The sequence below is a fragment of the Carcharodon carcharias genome, chromosome 27 (genome assembly GCF_017639515.1).
Source record: "Carcharodon carcharias isolate sCarCar2 chromosome 27, sCarCar2.pri, whole genome shotgun sequence".
NCBI lineage: Eukaryota > Metazoa > Chordata > Chondrichthyes > Lamniformes > Lamnidae > Carcharodon > Carcharodon carcharias.
In genome coordinates this window covers 10,792,545-10,811,334 of record NC_054493.1, presented here as the reverse complement: position 1 = coordinate 10,811,334, position 18,790 = coordinate 10,792,545, and the positions used below count along the sequence as shown (strand labels likewise).

General features: G+C 44.4%; 2 protein-coding genes and 1 pseudogene across 2 annotated transcripts; 2 read left to right on the top strand and 1 right to left on the bottom strand.

Annotated features, from left to right (window-relative positions):
• LOC121270165 overlaps window positions 1–4,835 on the top strand; it is a 53,806-nt pseudogene extending 48,971 nt beyond the window's left edge.
• Window positions 4,836–10,381: 5,546 nt separating this feature from the next.
• LOC121270605 (gastrula zinc finger protein XlCGF49.1-like) lies at window positions 10,382–11,486 on the bottom strand. The gene has a single exon (XM_041175987.1). It carries the CDS (start codon window positions 11,104–11,106, stop codon window positions 10,492–10,494), a length of 615 nt encoding a protein of 204 aa, XP_041031921.1. The 5' UTR covers window positions 11,107–11,486; the 3' UTR covers window positions 10,382–10,491.
• A 6,349-nt stretch (window positions 11,487–17,835) lies between these two features.
• LOC121270629 (zinc finger protein 239-like) lies at window positions 17,836–18,790 on the top strand. Its single transcript, XM_041176015.1, has one exon. The coding sequence runs from the start codon at window positions 17,862–17,864 to the stop codon at window positions 18,732–18,734; it is 873 nt and encodes a 290-aa protein (XP_041031949.1). The 5' UTR covers window positions 17,836–17,861; the 3' UTR covers window positions 18,735–18,790.

The following is an 18,790-nucleotide window of genomic DNA, read 5'->3' as shown; positions in this document are numbered from 1 at the left end:
AATCAGCCTAGCAAAGCTTCTCTGAGCTGCTTCCAATGCACATTTGTCCTTGCTTAAGTAATCCTGGGCAAGAGAGGGGGAGGGAATGGTGTGAGTTTCTATCCTGGACTGACAGTGACGGATTTTGGAAACTCCTTTTACAGGGGGTTAGAAGGGGAGGATTTACACACAGCAAATGGAAATCAAGAGAAATATTTGTCTCTTCTTAATGTCTAACCTCAACTGACACATAACTTTTGTAATCTCCTTTTACAGGAAGTTAGAAGATTTGAAAATTGCTATATTTTGCTCTGACTCCGGTGCTTCTGATAGCTTTATAGCTGCAGGCTCCAGCAGGAGATTTTAAATTTGAAAACAGTGACATTGTTTCAGAGGTGAGTATTATTGAACATTCACCTACAGCTTAGAGTTTCTAGTGCTGTGTTCTGGAGCTGGGGTGGCTCCTTTGATGTGGATCCAAACCCATGAACATCCATTGCTGTTTCACCTCTGCCCTCCCCAATCACCTCTCTGCCATTGTCTCACTTTGTCTGCCTCTAATAATGCATTTCTTTTAACCATGTTTGGTATTTTCCTGTTATTTCTGCCAGATATGTCTAAATGAGGTTTTGAGTGCTGGTCATGCCCCCGCCATTCACTGCTGATTTACCAGCTTTATCTTCCCATGGTCTGGAATTGTTTCCCTGCATTAGAGATCATTTCTCTTCTGCTTCTGAGCTTATATTGCCCATCAAACTCTGCTTCATTTTTATTCCTTGTAATTCATTCTGAACATCCTGAAACGTTAACTCTCTTTCTCTTTCTACAATTACTACCTGAACTGCTGTGTATTTTCAGCATTTTCTCTGTTTATTTCAGATTCCCAGCAGCCGCAATTTTTTGTTTTATTGCCGTTGTTGCTCACAGAATTGAGCCTAGAATCAGAGATGGATCAATTAAGAACTGATTTATATTGGGGTGGGTGTTCCTTCCAGAGGTTGGTCCCTGGCCTCGAGTGTAGGCCCTTTCCCATGCAATCCTAAAATGATTACAATACGGTTGGAGGCTATTTAGCCCATTGTTCCTTTGCTGGCTCTCTACAAGAGCAAATCAGCTATCCCACTCCCCTGCCCTTTCATTGCAACCTAACTGTTTTCTCAGGTGCTTATTCAATTTTCTCAAAAGCCTCTGCTGCATCAGCTTGAGCTGGAGTGGAAATGGAGGAGAACCTGCTGGGTTTAACCCTGAGGACGATGGAACCCAGTCAGGCCCAGAAATTTCCAATGTAAGATTGTCAAGAGATAGATTCTGGGGAGATCAGGTTGTTGAGCGGACCCTGTCTGTACCATGTAAAATAGTATTGTTTTAGGAACATGTATTTCTCTAATGTTTTTAATCTATTTTACATATACATATTTTTAAATTTTATTTTTGGGATTTGTTGTCACTAACAAGACCAGCAGCATATATTACCCATCCCCAATTACCTGTGGAGAAGATGATATTTGACCTTCATGAACCGCTGCAGTCTGTGCGGTGAAGGTGCTCCCACAATGCTGTTAGGTCAGGAATTACAGGTTATTCACCCAGTAATGATGAACAGTGATATATGTCCAATATACATATTTGTATTTATATTGTGCCTCTAAAGAGTGTCTCAAAGGAGGAAAGTGAGGTGGACAGCTGCAGAGATTTAAGGAGGAAATTCCAGAGCTTGGGGCCTAGTAACTGAAAGAACGGCCAACACTGATGGAGTGATTCAGAGCAGCAATGTTCAAGTTAGATGAGTTACAGAGATCTTAAAGGTTGTGTGACTGGAGGAGATTGCAGAGAAAGGGATAATCATAGCCATGCAGGTAAACAAGGATGAGAATTTTAAAATTTAGGTGCTTCTTAACCCAGAACCTTTGTACCTTAACGAGCACAGGGGTGATGTGTGAGTAAAACTTGCTGCGAATAAGCACACGGGCAAGATTACAGGGAGGTTGAATGTGGGAGTCTGGCCAAAACTGTGTTAGGATAGTTAAGGATAGAGGTAACAAAGGAATGGATGACGGTTTCAGTAGCAGATGAACTGAGACTTACATCGAAATAGATGTTGCTGGTGATGATCCAGACATGCGGTTGAAAACTCATCTTGGGGTGAAGTATGGTTGTGAACAGTCTGGTTCAGCCTCAGACTGTTGCCAGTGTTATGACATGGCAGATGATGTGTGCCAGGCAGACCAAATCCAAGAGGGAAACTTGGTCACGCTATCACAATGGTTTTATAATTTGTATTTATTACGAGGTGTGTGCACTGAATTCAGAAGTAATAGGTCCAACTAGACCTTCAGCGATTTAAAAAAAATACATTAAAATATTTATTAACAAAATAAAAGATGCCAAGCACAAACATTTATTTCAATTACTACTATAATAACTCCTAAAATTCCTAATTAACCTGACCCCCAGTTGCACTCCCTTTAAAGCAACCATTCGCAATAAATTTCAGATTTAAAACATACTCAGCAAGTTAACACAATACCCTAGACAGTGGAGATCCAAATGGCTTTTCTCTGGCTTTTGTTGCAGTGATTCAAGAAGGCAGCTCACCACCACCCTCTCAAGGGCAATTAGGGATGGACAATAAATGCTGGCCCAAGCCAACAAAGCCCATATCCTGTGAATTATTAAAATAAACAAAAAGTTTTGTTGCATAGCAGACTTATGCACACATGCTGGAGGTTTCATAAAGGCTATTTCACACACTCTGGTTAGATGTTACATGGTCTTCTCACACATGAACTTTCATTCTCCTTTACATATGTTTCTATCTTTTTAATATGTAAATTCTGTTGTTCCATATGTCTTTGAAACTGTATGTTCCTCATAACATAAAACTTTAATGTTGACAATATATTATCAGTAACCTTTGGGAAAAATAAACACATTCCTTAGCCTTGCTTATCTGGCTACTTGCAAAAAGACTACAATCCCTTTGAAATCCAAATATTCCTTCATTTATCTAAAAATGCAAATGCCCTTCATTCCTGGTAATTTGTGGGGCTGGCACCAGGAAAAAGTGACCATGAAAACTGCTGGATTATCAAAAAGTCCAACTGGTTCACGAATGTGAAAATTAGATGTTAGTTTCATGACACCGGGGTGAGGGTTGAAGTCGGTGGCTGGAGAGTGGAGTTTGTAGTGGGGACTGAAGACAACGACTTTGGTTTTTCCAATATTTAAATGGAGGAAATATTTGCTCATCCAGTACTGGATGTTAGAACAAGTAAAGACGGTGTGTGACTTAATGGAGAACCTGGAGGTGGTGGTGTTCACATACACCTGCTTCCCTGGTCCTTCTAGGTAAGGAGGTTGAGGGTTTAATGTTTCTGTCAAAGTCCTGGTCGAATTGTAGATATGTAAAATCCCTCTCCTTTGCCCCAGCCTCAGCACATCTCTCTCTTTCTCTCTCTCTCCCATCTCTCCTTTGCCATTGAGGGCAGTGTCTTATGTAGGTCCAGGCTGGATGACAGGTTCCCTTCCCTGTAGGACATTCGTGAACCAGTTGGATTTTTTGATAATCCAGCAGTTTTCATGGTCACTTTTTCCTGGTGCCAGCCCCACAAATTACCAGATTCATTCAGCTCAGTTTCATAACTTGTTTTTGTGGGTTCTCTCTCACTCACTTTTTTTCTGTTTTAAATTAGTTTCACAGGGTATTAGAAGGGGAGGATTTGCAGTCAGGAAATTCAAGCCAGACACCACATCAGGATCTGATAGAGTCGCCGAATTTATCGTAACCTGAATAACATCAGATTTTGAACATGGAAGGAAAATGCACCGTTCACACTGGGGAGAAACCGTACATGTGCACTGTGTGTGGACGAGGTTTCAGCCAATCATCTGGCCTGTCAAGACACAAACGCAGTCACATTGGCAAGAATCCGTGGAAATGTGGGGACCGTGGGAAGGCATTCAGTTACCCTTCTGACCTGGAAACTCATTGGCGCAGTCACACTGGGGAGAGACCGTTCACCTGCCCTGAGTGTGGGAAGGGATTTACTCAGTCATCCAGCCTGCTGAAACACCAGCGAGATCACAATGGGGAGAGGCCATTTACATGTTCTGAGTGTGGGAAAGGATTCACTCAAATATCCAATCTGTTAGGACACAAACGTGCTCACACTGGGGAGAGGCCATTCACCTGCTCAAAGTGTGGGAAGGGATTCACTCAGTCATCCCACCTAATGGCTCACCAGGGAGTTCACAATGGAGAGAGACCATTCACATGCTCCGAGTGTGGGAATGGATTCACTCAGTTATCTGATCTGCTGAAACACCAGTGAATTCACACTGGGGAGAGACCATTCACCTTTTCAGTGTGTGGGAAGGGATTCACTCAGTCATCCCACCTGCTGAAACATCAGCAAGTTCACACTGATGAGAGGCCTTTTCAATGTCTTCACTGTGAGAAGTGCTTTAAGAGTTCTGCTGAGCTGATGTCCCACCAACGAGTTCACACTGATGAGAGACCATTCAAATGCCTGGATTGCGGGAAGTGCTTTAAAAGCTCCGGGGAACTGGTGACCCATCAACGTGTTCACACTGATGAGAGACCATTCAGGTGCTCTCACTGTGGGACTGGGTTCAGGAAATCATCTCAACTCACCGTACACCAGCGAATTCACACTGGGGAGAAACTGCTCACCTGCTTCAAGTGTGGGAAGGGATTCAATAATTCATCCAATCTGCTGAAACACCAGCGCATTCACACTGGGGACAGACCTTTCGCCTGCCCTGAGTTTGGAAAGGGATTCACTCAGTCATCCCACCTGCTGAGGCATCAGCATGTTCACAAGAAATTACAGTGATTTTGCTGGTAATCACATTGAGGACTGAGTCATGCTCAGTTGGGTCTGTTTCTGCTGATGTTCGTAAACAACAGCCCAGTTATAGGGGATAATATTCTGGAAAGAAGTCAAATAAATCAGATTTGTGTTAAACACAGTGTGTTGAGTCTTTTTAATATCTCTAACACAAATTAGTTCCTTTTAATGGGCTCTCCTTCTCCCCAGTCTCCTTCATCCTCACCTCCAACAAGAAGTGGAGCTGGAACTTCTTTGTCACTTAGATTGAAACAATCTGATCGTCTGCCTCTGCTGCTTTCCTCACTCCCACTAGCCCACTGGGCCAAACTGTCTCTAAGGTTCTCCTTTGCATGAGCACTGAACTTGAATCTTTCTCCAGTTTCTCTCCTATCTCCTATCAATCCCTCATCAGGTCCATGAGATCTGCCTTTTGCTTCTTTGACCCTATTCACACTAAACTGCTGACCATCCAACTTCTGCATGTTAGCTGATATCTCTGTCTCTGAAATTCACCGTCAGGTTTCCTGTTGTGGGAGAATCTAGAACTGGGGTAGGGGGTCACTGTTTAAAAATAAGGTGTCGCTCATTTAAGAGAGAAATGAGGAGAAATGTTTTCTCTCAGAGGGTTGCGAGTTCTTGGAACTTTCTTCCTCAAAAGGTGGTGGAAGCTGAGTCTTTGACTATTTTTAATGCAGAGCCAGATCGATTCTTGATTAACAAAGGGCTGAAAGGTTATCAGGGGTAGGCAGGAGTATGGGGTTGAGGTTACATTTGGATCAGCCATGATCTTATTGAATGGCGGAGCAGGCTCGAGGGGCCAAGTAGCCTCCTCCTTCTCCTAATTCATATTGATCATCCTAAAAGAAAACCCTTGACCCACTGTCCTTGCAAACTACCAACTCATCTCCAACCTCCCTTTCCTCTCCTAAGTTCTTGAACTTGATGTCCCCCAAGGATCTATCCTTGGACCCTCCTATTTTTCATCCACGTGCTGTCACTAGGCGACATCATCCAAAAGCACCGTGTTAGCTCCATCTCACCACCATCCCTCTACATTCCTCCACTGTTACTAAATTATTAAACTGCTTATCCGACATCCAGCACTGGATGAGCAGAAATTTCCTCCAATTAAAAATTAGGAAGACCAGAGCCATTGTCTTCAGTCAACAATACAAATTCTGTTCCCTAACTACCAAGTCCATCCCTCTCCCAGTCTCAGTCTGAGGCTGAACCACACTGTCCAAAATCTTGGTGTCAGATTTGATCCCAAGATGAGATTCTGACCACATATCCACACCATCGCTTATACCAGATATTTCAATATCCCTAACATCGCCTGTCTCCACCCCACCCCAGCTCATCTGCTGCTAAAACCCATGCTCGTGTTACTTTTGGACTTGACGAATCTAATGCATTCCTGACCAGCCTCTCACATTCACCCCGCCCCCACACGGAAACATGAGATCATCCAAAACTCTGCTGCCCATGTGCTTTCTCACACCAAGTCCTGTTCACCCATCACCCCCTATGCTCACTGACCTACATCGGCTCCTGGTCAAGCAATGCCTCGATTTTAAAATTCACATCCTTGTTCTCAAATCCCTCTATGGCCATTTCCTTCCCTATCCCTGTAACCTCCAGTCACACACCCTCTGAGGTATCTGCTCTCTTCTCATTCTGGTCTCTTTACCATTCCTGATTTTAATGATTCCACAATTGGTGGCAGGGCCTGGGCAGGAAGCTCTGAAATTCCCTCCCTAAATTCTCCATCTCTCTCCTGATTGAAGATTCTTATTCAAATCTGCCTCTCCAATCAATGTTTTGGCCATCCACCTTAATGTTGCCCTATGTATCAATATTTTCTTTATGAATCTCTCCTGAAGCACCTTGGGATGTTTTACTACATTAATCATGTTATATAAATACAAGTTGTTACTGTTTCATGGCAGCCAGTTGAACAAAGTAAGATTCCACAAACACCAATCAGATGAGTGACCAATTAGTCCAGTTTTTTTGGTGATGTTAGTTAAAACACGATTGTTGAACCCTCTGCACCAGGTGAACTCCCCTGTGGACAGTATGTGGAGCTGAAAGTTCTTGTGTTTGTTTAGAACCTTTCATGTCCTCAGAACAGGGGGGAGGTGGTGGTGCAGTTGTATTGTCACTGGACTAGTAATCCAGAGACCCAGGGTAATGCAGATGATGGAATTTGAATTCAATACAAATCCCTGGAATTAAAAGTCTGATGATGACCATGAAACATTCAGGGAAGGAAATCTGCCGTCCTTGCCTGGTCTGCCCTACATGTGACTCCAGACCACAACAACGTGGTTGACTTTTAAATGCCCTCTGATATGGCCTAGCAAGCCACTCAGTTGTATCAAGTTAGCTAAAAACAAGTCAGTACTGTGGGTGTACCTGCACCACATGGACTACAGCAGTTTATGAAAGCAGCTCACCACCACCTTCTCAAGGGTAATTAAGGATAGGCAATAAATGCTGGCCTCGCCAGCAATGCCCACATCCCAGGAATGAATTAAAAAATGCACTAATAATCATGATCATAACATATTAATAATCAGAATTCGATTACATCATTGCTCAGGTTCCTGTTATATGAATGATCAGAGTCCAATTACTTTAAGATTCAGGATCCCAACACATTAATAATCAGGATAATATTACATTAATACTCTGGTGCCTATTGCATCAACAACCAGGATCTTATTGTATAAATAATCAGTATCCTATTACATTAATACTCAGGCTTCCATTACATTAACAATCAGCTGCTTATTGCTTCAATAATTAGGAAATGACTGAAATTATCCAGAAGTTAATGCATTAATAATCAGAATTATTTCATTAATGATATAAAGATTGGTAGGAAAGTACATTGTGAAGAGGATGTAAGGAGGCTCCAAAGGGACATAGATAGGTTAAATGAGTGGGCAAACATATGGTAAATGGGGTATAATGCGGGAAAATGAAATTGACCATTTTGGCAGGAAGAATAAAAAGAAACGTATTCAGAACCACAGAATGACACAGTGCAGAAGAGGCCCTATGGCCCATCGAGTCTGCACTGACATGTGAGAAACACCTCACCTACCTACCTAATCCCATTTACCAGCACTTGGCCCATAGCCTTGAATGTTATGATGTGCCAAGTGCTTATCCAGGTACGTTTTAAAGGATGTGAGGCAACCCACCTCCACCACCCTTCCAGGCAGCGCATTCCAGACCGTCACCACCCTCTGTGTAAAAATTTTTTTTCTCACATCCCCCGATACCTCCTGCCCCTCACCTTGAACTTATGTCCCCTCATGACTGACCCTGCAACTAAGGGGAACAGCTGTCCCCTATCCACCCTGTCCATGCCCCTCAAAGTCTTGTATATCTCAGTCAGTCGCCCCACAGTCTTCTCTGCTCTAATGAAAACAACCCAAGTCTATCCAACCTCTCTTCATAACTTAAATGTTTCATCCCAGGTAACATCCTGGTGAATCTCCTCTGCACTCCATCCAGTGCAATCACATCCTTCCTATAATGTGGCGACCAGAACTGCACACAGTACTCCAGATGTGACCTCACCAAGGTTCTATACAACTCTAACATGACCTTCCTACTTTTGTAATCTATGCCTCGACAGATAAAGGCAAGTGTCCCATATGCCTTTTTCACCACCCCACTAACATGCCTTTTCTCATTCTTTATCAGAGTCTTGGCCATCCTTTGCTGCACTCTGAATTGTTCCCAATCCTTGGGGTTACCACTTTTCCTGGCAAATTTATAAACCACTTCCTTTGATCTAATGCAATCTTTAACTTTTATTAGCCACGTTTGATTCACATTCCTGTTGGGTTTTTGTGTCTTAGAGGAATGTATATTTCTTGTTATCCATGTCATACTTCTTCAAATACTAGCCATTGCCTGTCTACCATCAAATATTTTAATGTATTTCTCCAATCCACTATTGCCAAATTGCCCCCTCATACCTTCATAATTTCCTTTGTTCAGATTTAGGACCCTAGTTGCAGAATGAGTGATATCACTTTCAAACTTAATGTAAAACTCTATCATCTTATTGCCACTATTTCCTCATGGCTGCTTTACAGCAATGTTATTGATTAACCCTTTCTCATTAGATAATATTAAATCTAAAATAGCACAATCCCTATTTAATTCCTCAATGTACTGCTCCACAAACTCAACTTGTACACACTCCACGAAGACATCCTCCGCAGCATCAATGCTAATTAGGTTTACCCAGTCCATACATATGAAGTTGCCCATTATTACTGTTTTACCATGCAACATGCAGCTTTAATATCCTGATTAATACTGTGCCCAACATTATCACAACAGTTTGGTGGCCTGTGAACACCTCCCACCAATGTCTGCCGCCCTTTGCTGTTTCTTAGCTGCACCAAAACTGATTCCTTCCTTATCCGTCTACCTAAGATCCTCTCTCACTGATGTACTGACATTTACCCTTATTAACAATGCTACTCAGCTCCTTTATCCCTCCGCCTATCTTTCCAAAATGATGAATATCCCTGAATATTCAGTTCCCAGTCCATGTCACCCTGTAACATAGTGTTCTGGGAAAGATGGGCATGGATTTGGGAAATGATAAGGACTTTGGAGAGTCCTTTGGAGAGGAAAAGCTGGCAAGAGATGGGGTGGTAGTTTGCAAGGACTGTGGGGTTAATGGTAGTTTGTTTGAGGAGCGGTGATGATGGCAGATTTGAACGGCAGAGGGACAGGACCTGAAGGGAGAGAACCGTTAGCAATGTTCACAATGGGAAAATTGGGTTTTCGGCAGTTTAGTGGGAATATGGTCGATGGATCAGGTGGGTCTCATGGACAAGATGAGCTCTAAGAGGGCATGAGGGTAGATAGGAAAGAAACTAAAGAAACTTTAGAGACAACTTGGCCCGGAAGGGAGGGAAGCAGCAGGGGCAGCTGATTGGATCTTAGTGACAAAGAAGCTCCATGAACTCCTCTCACTTCTTGTTGGAGATGAGGATGGAGGAGACAGGGTAGAAGGAGAGCACTTCAAAAGGAACTAACTCATGTTAGAGATATTGAGAAGATTCAACACCGTATTTAAAACAAAGCTGATTTATTTGAAGTTTATCCACAATATTAACATCTATAATTGGGCTGGAGTTTATTAACATCAGCAGAAACAGATCACAATGGAGATGGTTCAGTCTTGTGGTTAACAGCAAAATCCAATCAGCGTCGTCATTTGTGAACTCACTAGTATCTCAGCAGGTGGGATAAATATGCATTTCCCTTTCCATGTTCAGAGCAGGTGAACGGCCTCTCCCCAGTGTGAATTCAATGGTGTACAGTGAATTGATCGCCTGAACCCAGTCCCGCAGTGAGAGACCTTCAGCGTGAATATGACCAACAGTTCCCTGGAACTTTAATATCATTTCCCACAATCTGGCATTCAAAAGGTCCCACCCCAGTGTGAACCTGCTGGTGTGGCAGCAGATACAATAAATTAATTAATCCGTTCCCACACTTGCAGCAGCGTAAACTGGCGTGTTCACAGGTAGGATGATTGAATATCCACAGTCTGTGCATTTAAAAGGCCTCTCCTCACTATGAACCCACCGGTGTCACAGCAGGATGGAAGACTGAGTTAATCCCTTGCCTCATTCAGAGCAGTTGAATACCCGCTCCCAGTGTGAACTCGCTGGTGTGCCAACAGGTTGGAAAACTGAATGAATCCCTTCCCACACTCAGTGCAAGTGAACGGCCTCTCCCCGGTGTGAACTCGCTGGTGTGTCACCAGGTTGGATGACTGACTGAATCCCTTCCCACACTCAGGGCAAGAGAATGGCTTCTCCCCAGTGTGAACTCGCTGGTGTCTGAGAAGGTGGGATGAGGTAGTGAATCCCTTGCCACACTCGAAGCAGCTGAATGGCCTCCCCCGAGTGTGAACACGCTGGTGTACCATAAGTTGAGATGATTGCCTGAACCCAGTTCCGCAGTGAGAGCACCTGAACGGTCTCTCATCAGTGTGAACTCGCTGGTGTCTCAGAAGGTGGGATGACTGAATGAATCCTTCCTGACACACACAGCAGGTGAAGGGTCTCTCCCCCGTGTGTCTGCGCTGATGAGTTTCCAACTTAGATGGGGTAATGAATATCTTTCCACAGTCTTTACATGTCCATGGCTTCTCCCTGTTGTGACTGTGCTTGTGTCTCGACAGGCCAGATGATTGGCTGAAGACTTGTCCACACACAGAACACATGTATGGTTCTCTCCACTGTGAATAGTGCTTTGTCCTTCCATGTGCAAAATCTGATGATATTCAGGTTACGATAAATTGGCAACTCTGTCAGACCCTGTTGTGATGTTTGGTTTGAGTTTCCCGACTGCGAATCCTCCACTTCTCATACCCTGTGAAATTGATTAAAACAGAGAAAAGGGAGCGAGAGAGAGAACCCACAAAAACACAAGGGCAGGTTGTGAAATTGAGCTGAATGAATCTGGTAATTTGTGGGGTCAGCACGAGGGAAAAATAACCATGAAAACTGCCGAACTGTCACAAAACCCATCTGGTTCACTAATGTCCTTCTGGGAAGGGAACCTGTCACGCAGTCTGGGTCTACACATGATTCTAGTCTCTATGGAAGGAGAAAGGGAAAGAAAGAGTCGGGGAGGGGGATGGGGAGAGAGAGAGAGAGAGATAAGTGAGGGAGGGTTGTGAGAGGCAGGGTGTGAAGGAGAGGAATTTTATATATCTACAACTCGATGAGAAATTTAACAGAACCTCCTAAATCCTCAACCTCCACCACCAAGAAGGACCTGGGTAACAGGTATATGCGAACATCATCACCTCCAATCTCTCCTCTAACTCACACACCGTCCTGACTTGTCTGACATCCAGTACTGGATGAACAGAAATTTCCTTCAATTAAATATTGGGAAGACTGAAACCAGTGTCGTCAGTCCCCGCTACTAACGCCATTCTCTAGCCACAGACTTCATCCCTCTCCCTGCCAACTGTCTGAGTCAGAACCAGACAGTTCAGAGGCTCAATGTAATATCTGATCCCAAGCTGAGCTTCCAGCCACTTAAATGGATCATCACCAACACCGCCAATTTACACCTCACTAATATCACCTGATTCTGCTCTGGTCTCAGCTCATCTGCTGAAACTCTCATCCATTTCTTTGTTACCTCCAGTCTTGACTATCCAAACACACTCCCAGCTGGCCTCCCACACTCAATCTCCCCATAATGTTGAGGTCTTGAGGTCATCCAAAACTCTGCTGCCTGTGTGCTTACTCGCACCAAATGTTGTTCACTTATCACCCCTGTCCAACAAAGGTTCCTGGTTGAGCATCTAATTTTGCCATCAATCAGAGAAACCATGCAGGTCCCATGTGTCCAACGTCACTTACACGAGGTCAGCCCACTGGATGGAACCTCGGGCACCCTGAGCTTGATCTCCAGTGTCTCCAATCCCAACTGCCCCTAACATCAGAACGCCTCATTTTTATACCCTGTCGTGATCCAGCTCTGGCCCCTGACTCTTTATCTTCTCTGCTGGGTTTTGGTAGAAAATGAAGAAATGACAGCTGGAATTTCTCTAATCTGTGATGTATAAGGACACACTCCCTGATTCCCAGCAGTTACTTTACTTCAGTAATTTTCTCATCAACACTAAACTATCTTGCCTATTGTTAATTCTGTTATTTCTCATAGAATTACAATTATATATATAAACTCACACATTATAATTTAATCTATTTTATTCCTTAATGTGCTTAACAGACAAACTCTGTCCTTTCCCTGATCTGATTAGAGTTTTCAATGAATCGATTCTGTGGAATGGAATGTCTTATCAGTGCTGCCATGGTGACCTGTCTGCAGTGAAGAGCCTGTTTGAGTTTCTAGCTCAGACTAAACTTCTCTATCCCATAAATACATATTGTTTCAGGCATTCCGAGTCATTCAGTCCAGACGGTCCTCTCCTTGTCCCTTTAAAGGTGGAGAACTGGGACATCCTGTCTGAAAACACATCCCACCCTGTCCATACTGAGAATTCCAGGGTGGATAATTCCCTCACATTGATCCCTGTGGAAAAATTGATCTACCTGTGTGCTGAAACAGATATTAGGGTTCACTGGTTAGTTAAGCACAAAGAATACCTGGTCGAGTTTGGTCCAATAATTCTACACATTTCACATACCCTAGTGACATTATTAATAAAGAGTCAAGTTAAGGGAGTATCCCCAGTGTGATAGTGCAGATGGATTATGGAATTATAAAGCAAATACATTACTCTGCTGCAACCTCACAACTACTAATTGGCTGGGAAGTTGCAATAAGAAGAAGCCCACAGATTTGTAAGATGGGAGAGGCTGTGTCCAGCAGATCCCCTCCCTCTGGGAGGGTCAGGGCCTTCCTGCGCCTGTGCATTACTACCTTTCTGATGGAGATAGGCCGTATTCACCCACACGGAGCATTCTAGGTAGAATGATTTGCCATTCATATGTTTTAGAACGGAGGGGAAACTCATGCACCACAATAATAGAAAAATAAAATAGTATAAAACAGTGAACATTATCCACAACGATTCCTCATCGGTGATGGGCAAACTGAATATAGTAATTGGAAACAATTATTTTGATCTGAAGTTCAATACATTAATTTGTAAAGTGAATTGTATTTCTTTCACTGTATTTCCCAAATTAGATTCACGGCCTCATATTTCTTTTTCCTCTGAGACCCTGAACTCTTGACAGTGTAATAATGTTGGCCAGTGGTGATTGATTAGCAAGTGGACCAGGTCATTTCCCTCTTTCCAAGCCAATGTCTTTTAAAGATATAGAGATTGATAACCCCCTCATTTTGTATCTATTTCCGACATTTAGATGGACAATATTTCACTTTTCTACCCTTTCAGTAGTTAATGTAACATTCTTCATCTTTAGTAGGGAGTAAAATTCTGATGCCTTTAGCCTTTCAAATTATCTTTGTCTTGTTCAATTCCACCAATAGCTCAGGACCCACGCAATCAGCTTGTACACAAACTAGTTAAAGACCAACTCCCTGACCCAGAGGCATTAAAAGAGCCATGGATGGAAAAACTGCTGGCTTATGCACAAAAGGTGGCTTGAGTTTAGGTATAATTTGGTTCCTAATTTTAGTGATTTCCATCCCACCACGCCCCTACCTCCACATCATAGCAAATGAGAATCACAATTCTCTCAGTTCCTTCGCCTCCGTCGCATCTGTTCCGATGATGCCACCTTCAAAAACAGTTCCTCTGACATGTCCTCCTTCTTCCTTAACCGAGGTTTTCCACCCACGGTCATTGACAGGGCGCTCAACCGTGTCCGGCCCATCTCCCGCGCATCCGCCCTCACGCCTTCTCCTCCCTCCCAGAAACATGATAGGGTCCCCCTTGTCCTCACTTATCACCCCACCAGCCTCCGCATTCAAAGGATCATCCTCCACCATTTCCGCCAACTCCAGCATGATGCCACCACCAAACACATCTTCCCTTCACCCCCCCTATCAGCATTCCGTAGGGATCACTCCCTCCGGGACACCCTGGTCCACTCCTCCATCACCCCCTACTCCTCAATCCCCTCCTATGGCACCACCCCATGCCCACGCAAAAGATGCAACACCTGCCCCTTCACTTCCTCTCTCCTCACCGTCCAACGGCCCAAACACTCCTTTCAAGTGAAGCAGCATTTCACTTGCATTTCCCCCAACTTAGTCTACTGCATTCGTTGCTCCCAATGTGGTCTCCTCTATATTGGAGAGACCAAACGTAAACTGGGCGACTGCTTTGCAGAACACCTGCGGTCTGTCCGCAAGAATGACCCAAACCTCCCTGTCGCTTGCCATTTTAACACTCCACCCTGCTCTCTTGCCCACATGTCTGTCCTTGGCTTGCTGCATTGTTCCAGTGAAGCCCAACGCAAACTGGAGGAACAACACCTCATCTTCCGACTAGGCACTTTACAGCCTTCCGGACTGAATATTGAATTCAACAACTTTAGGTCATGAGCTCCCTCCCCCATCCCCACCCCCTTTCTGTTTCCCCCTTCCTTTCTTTTTTTTCCAATAAATTATATAGATTTTTCTTTTCCCACCTATTTCCATTATTTTTAAATATCTTAAAATCTTTTATGCTCTCCCCACCCCCACTAGAGCTATACCTTGAGTGCCCTACCATCCATTCTTAATGAGCACATTCGTTTAGATAATATCACCAACTTTAACACCTATGTGTTCTTTTGTTCTATTGTTGTTGACATCTTTTGATGATCTGCTTCTATCACTGCTTGTTTGTCCCTACAACCACACCCTCCCTCCACTTCTCTCTCTCTCTCTCACTCTCTCCGCGCCCCCCCCCCCCCCACCCCACACACCTTAAACCAGCTTATATTTCAACTCTTTCTTGGACTCGAACTCAAGTTCTGTCGAAGGGTCATGAGGACTCGAAACGTCAAGTCTTTTCTTCTCCGCCGATGCTGCCAGACCTGCTGAGTTTTTCCAGGTAATTCTGTTTTGTTTTTGATCACAATTCACTGGTTTGAACTTTCCATGTCAGGGAAGTTACCCAGCATTCCCCGCGATGGTAAATGTCCCCTATCCCCACCAAAGGAGAGAAGTACGCATGCGCAGTACCGCCCAATGGTTAGAGCATGCGCAGTGATGGCTCTGGGGCATCTCTTGTCTGTCGTATCTCCAAACCGGTAAGAATGCGGGAACGCAGAGGGAGCGATGGAGTCGGCAGATAGATGGGGAGGGTTTCTAAACAACTGGTGAAGGTCTCAAAATCTGAAATCGAACCTGCAGTTCTCGCTTTTGCACTTCGGGTCTTCCAAGAAACAGGCCCATATTCATGGCCAACATCGTTGGTCAGCAGGGAGCGGAGCGCATGCGCGGTATTGGTGACGTAATGGGGTGGGCGTGTCTTCAGGCTCTCTCTTCCCAGCGGGGTCCTGGTGCCCGTCAGGATTTGTGTGCCCAGTTGATGTTTGCAGCCGAAAGGAGTCCAAGGGCCATGTTTATATTCAGTGGGAGAAGTTGCGGCCCCTTTATAGTCCCTGAAGGGGCTGCTTCTCCATTTTTGGGTATGCTTCAGCCTCACAATCCTAACCTTTGGCTGCCCAGTCTGGAGGGGCTGGGTAGGTCAGAGGACCTTCTCCTGGCCCTGCACTTGGTTAAAAGAATAATTTGTAGATCCAGGATGGGTGGGGCATATAGGAGGGGGGCGGGGGAGGTTACACAAGCTGTTGGCCTCTCTTTCACAATCTCATCCGTGCCCGGTAACCATGGAGAGGGAGCATGCTGTATCCACTGCTTGATACTTTGTCAAACATCAGCAGACAGTGTTTCGTAGATACCGGGAATAATATTCTGTTTATTCAAGAAGGTTCTCTGAACCCTTGTTGGGACTTTGTTGCTGATTTTCAGTTCTTTTAGTTTGATTGGTATGGATTGAGAAATGGTTGACAGACCGGAAACAGAGAGTGGGAATAAATGGGTCTTTATCTGGGTGGCTGGTGGTGACTAGTGGTGTACCACAGGGATCAGTGCTTGGGCCCCAACTATTCATGACATATATAAATGACTTGGATGAGGGAACCAAATGCAATATTTTCAAGTTTGCTGACGACACAAAACTAGGTGGGGTTGTGAGGAGGATGCAAGGAGGCTTCAGGATGATTTAGACAAGTTGTGCGTGTGGGCAAACACATGGCAGATGCATAACGTGGATAAATGTGAAGTTATACACTTCGGTGTGAAAAACAGAAAGGCAGAGTATTATTTAAGTGATGGTGTATTGGGAAATGTGGATGTACAAAGGTGTCCTTGTACACCAGTCAATGAAAGTAAATAGACAAGTGCAGCAAGCAATTACAAAGGCAATTGGTATGTTGGCCTTCATTGCAAAAGGATTTGAGTTCAGAAGTAGGGATGTCTTACTGCAGTTATACAAGGCCTCGGTGAGGCCACACCTGGAGTATTGTGTGCAGTTTTGGTCTCCCTACTGAAGAAGGATATACTTACCATAGAGGGAGTGCAGCAAAGGTTCACTAGGCTGATACCGGGGGTGGCAGGACTGTCATATGAGGAGAAATTGGTTCGACTGGGCCTGTATTCACTAGAGTTTAGAAGAATGAGGGGGGATCTGATCAAAATGTATAAAATTCTAACAGGGCTAGACAGACTGGATGCAGGATGGATGTTTCCCCTGGTTGGGGAATCTAGAAGCAGGGGCCACAGTCTCAAGATACGGAGCAGGCCATTTAGGACTGAGAAGTTGAAAAATTTCTTCACTCAGAGGGTGGTCAACCTGTGGAATTCTCTACCACAGAAGGCTGTGGAGGCCGGGTCACTGAGTATATTCAAGGAAGAAATTGATAATTTTTTGGATATTAGGGGTATCAAGGGTATGGAGAGAAAGCAGGAACATGGTGTTGAGATGGAGAATCACTGTGACCATATTGAATAGCAGAACAGGCTCGAAGGACCAAATGGCCTACTCCTGCTCCTAGTTTCTATGATTGAACCACATCTTTGGGGAGACAAGACAAGAAAGAATGTTCTGTAGGAACTAGAATTGCCTATTCTGAATTACTGTCCTGGGCTGACAGTGATACTGACACTGTGAACTCCTTTTGCAGGGGATTAGGAGGGGATAATTTGCAAAACTTTCTGAAGATCTGACAAAGACACTTGATTCATCAGAACCTGAACATCATCGACATTTGCATGTGGAAGAAGAATTTTTTGTATGTTCTGTTGTGGGAAGATTTCAAACATCAGTGTGACTGGAGAAGCACCGAGACAGACAGACACACACCAAAATGACTGTGGAAAGAGCTTTAACTAGTTACACAGCCTGAAAAAACATCACACCATTCACAGTGGGGAGAGACTGTGAACGTGTTCTGTGTGTGGACGAGGCTTCAACTGATCATCCAACCCGGAAAGATACAAGAACACAGACACCATGGAGAAACCGTGGAAATGTGGAGCCTGTGGGAAGGGATTCAGATCCCCATCTGTGTTGGAAATTCATCAATGCAGTCACACTGGGGAGAGGCCATTCGCCTGCTCAGAGTGTGGGGATTCACGCGACTAACCCACCTCACTGCACACCAACTTGCTCACTCTGACATGAGACCTTTTAAATGTTCCAACTGCGAGAAGAGCTTTAAAAGAAAACAAAATCTGCTGACTCACCAGCGAGTTCACACTGGGGAGAGGCCATTCACCTGCTCCGAGTGTGGGAAGGAATTCACTCAGTTATCCAGCCTTCAGTTACACTGGCGAGTTCACACTGGGGAGAAACCATTCGCCTGTCCTGAGTGTGGGATGGCATTCACTCAGTTATGCAAACTGTCGGATCATCAGAGAGTTCACACCGGAGAGAGACCGTTCACCTGCTCTGTGTGTGGGAAGGGATTCGCTCAGTTATCCACCTTGCTGAGACACAAGCGCATTCACACTGGGGTGAGACCATTCACCTGCTCCAAGTGTGGAAAGGGATTCACTCAGCTCGCCCAACTTACTTCACACCAACGTGTTCACTCTGACACGAGACCTTTTAAATGCACCAACTGTGAGAGGAGCTTTAAAGGCAAAATGGATCTGCTGACTCACCAGCGCACTCACACTGGAGAGAGGCCATTCACCTGCTGTGTGTGTGGGAAGGGATTTGTTCTGCATTCCCTCAGGCTGAAACACCAGCGCATTCACACCAGGGAAAAATCTTTCAACTGCTCCATGTGTGGGAAGGGATTCTCTGGTTCATCAACTCTGCAGACACACCAGCAAGTTCACAAGTTGCAGGGGTTGGATTCTGCTCTTATTGCTGCTGTTAATCACATCCAGGAGTGAACCATGTTTGTTCTGAAAGTTGGAGTTTGTTTCAGTTGATATTAATAATCTCTGTA

What these genes read in the sequence shown, in the direction of transcription:
- LOC121270629 (XM_041176015.1), top strand. Translation starts at nt 17,862, where the DNA reads ATGTGGAGCCTGTGGGAAGGGATTCAGATCCCCATCTGTGTTGGAAAT.
- LOC121270605 (XM_041175987.1), bottom strand. Translation starts at nt 11,106, where the DNA reads ATGTGTTCTGTGTGTGGACAAGTCTTCAGCCAATCATCTGGCCTGTCG.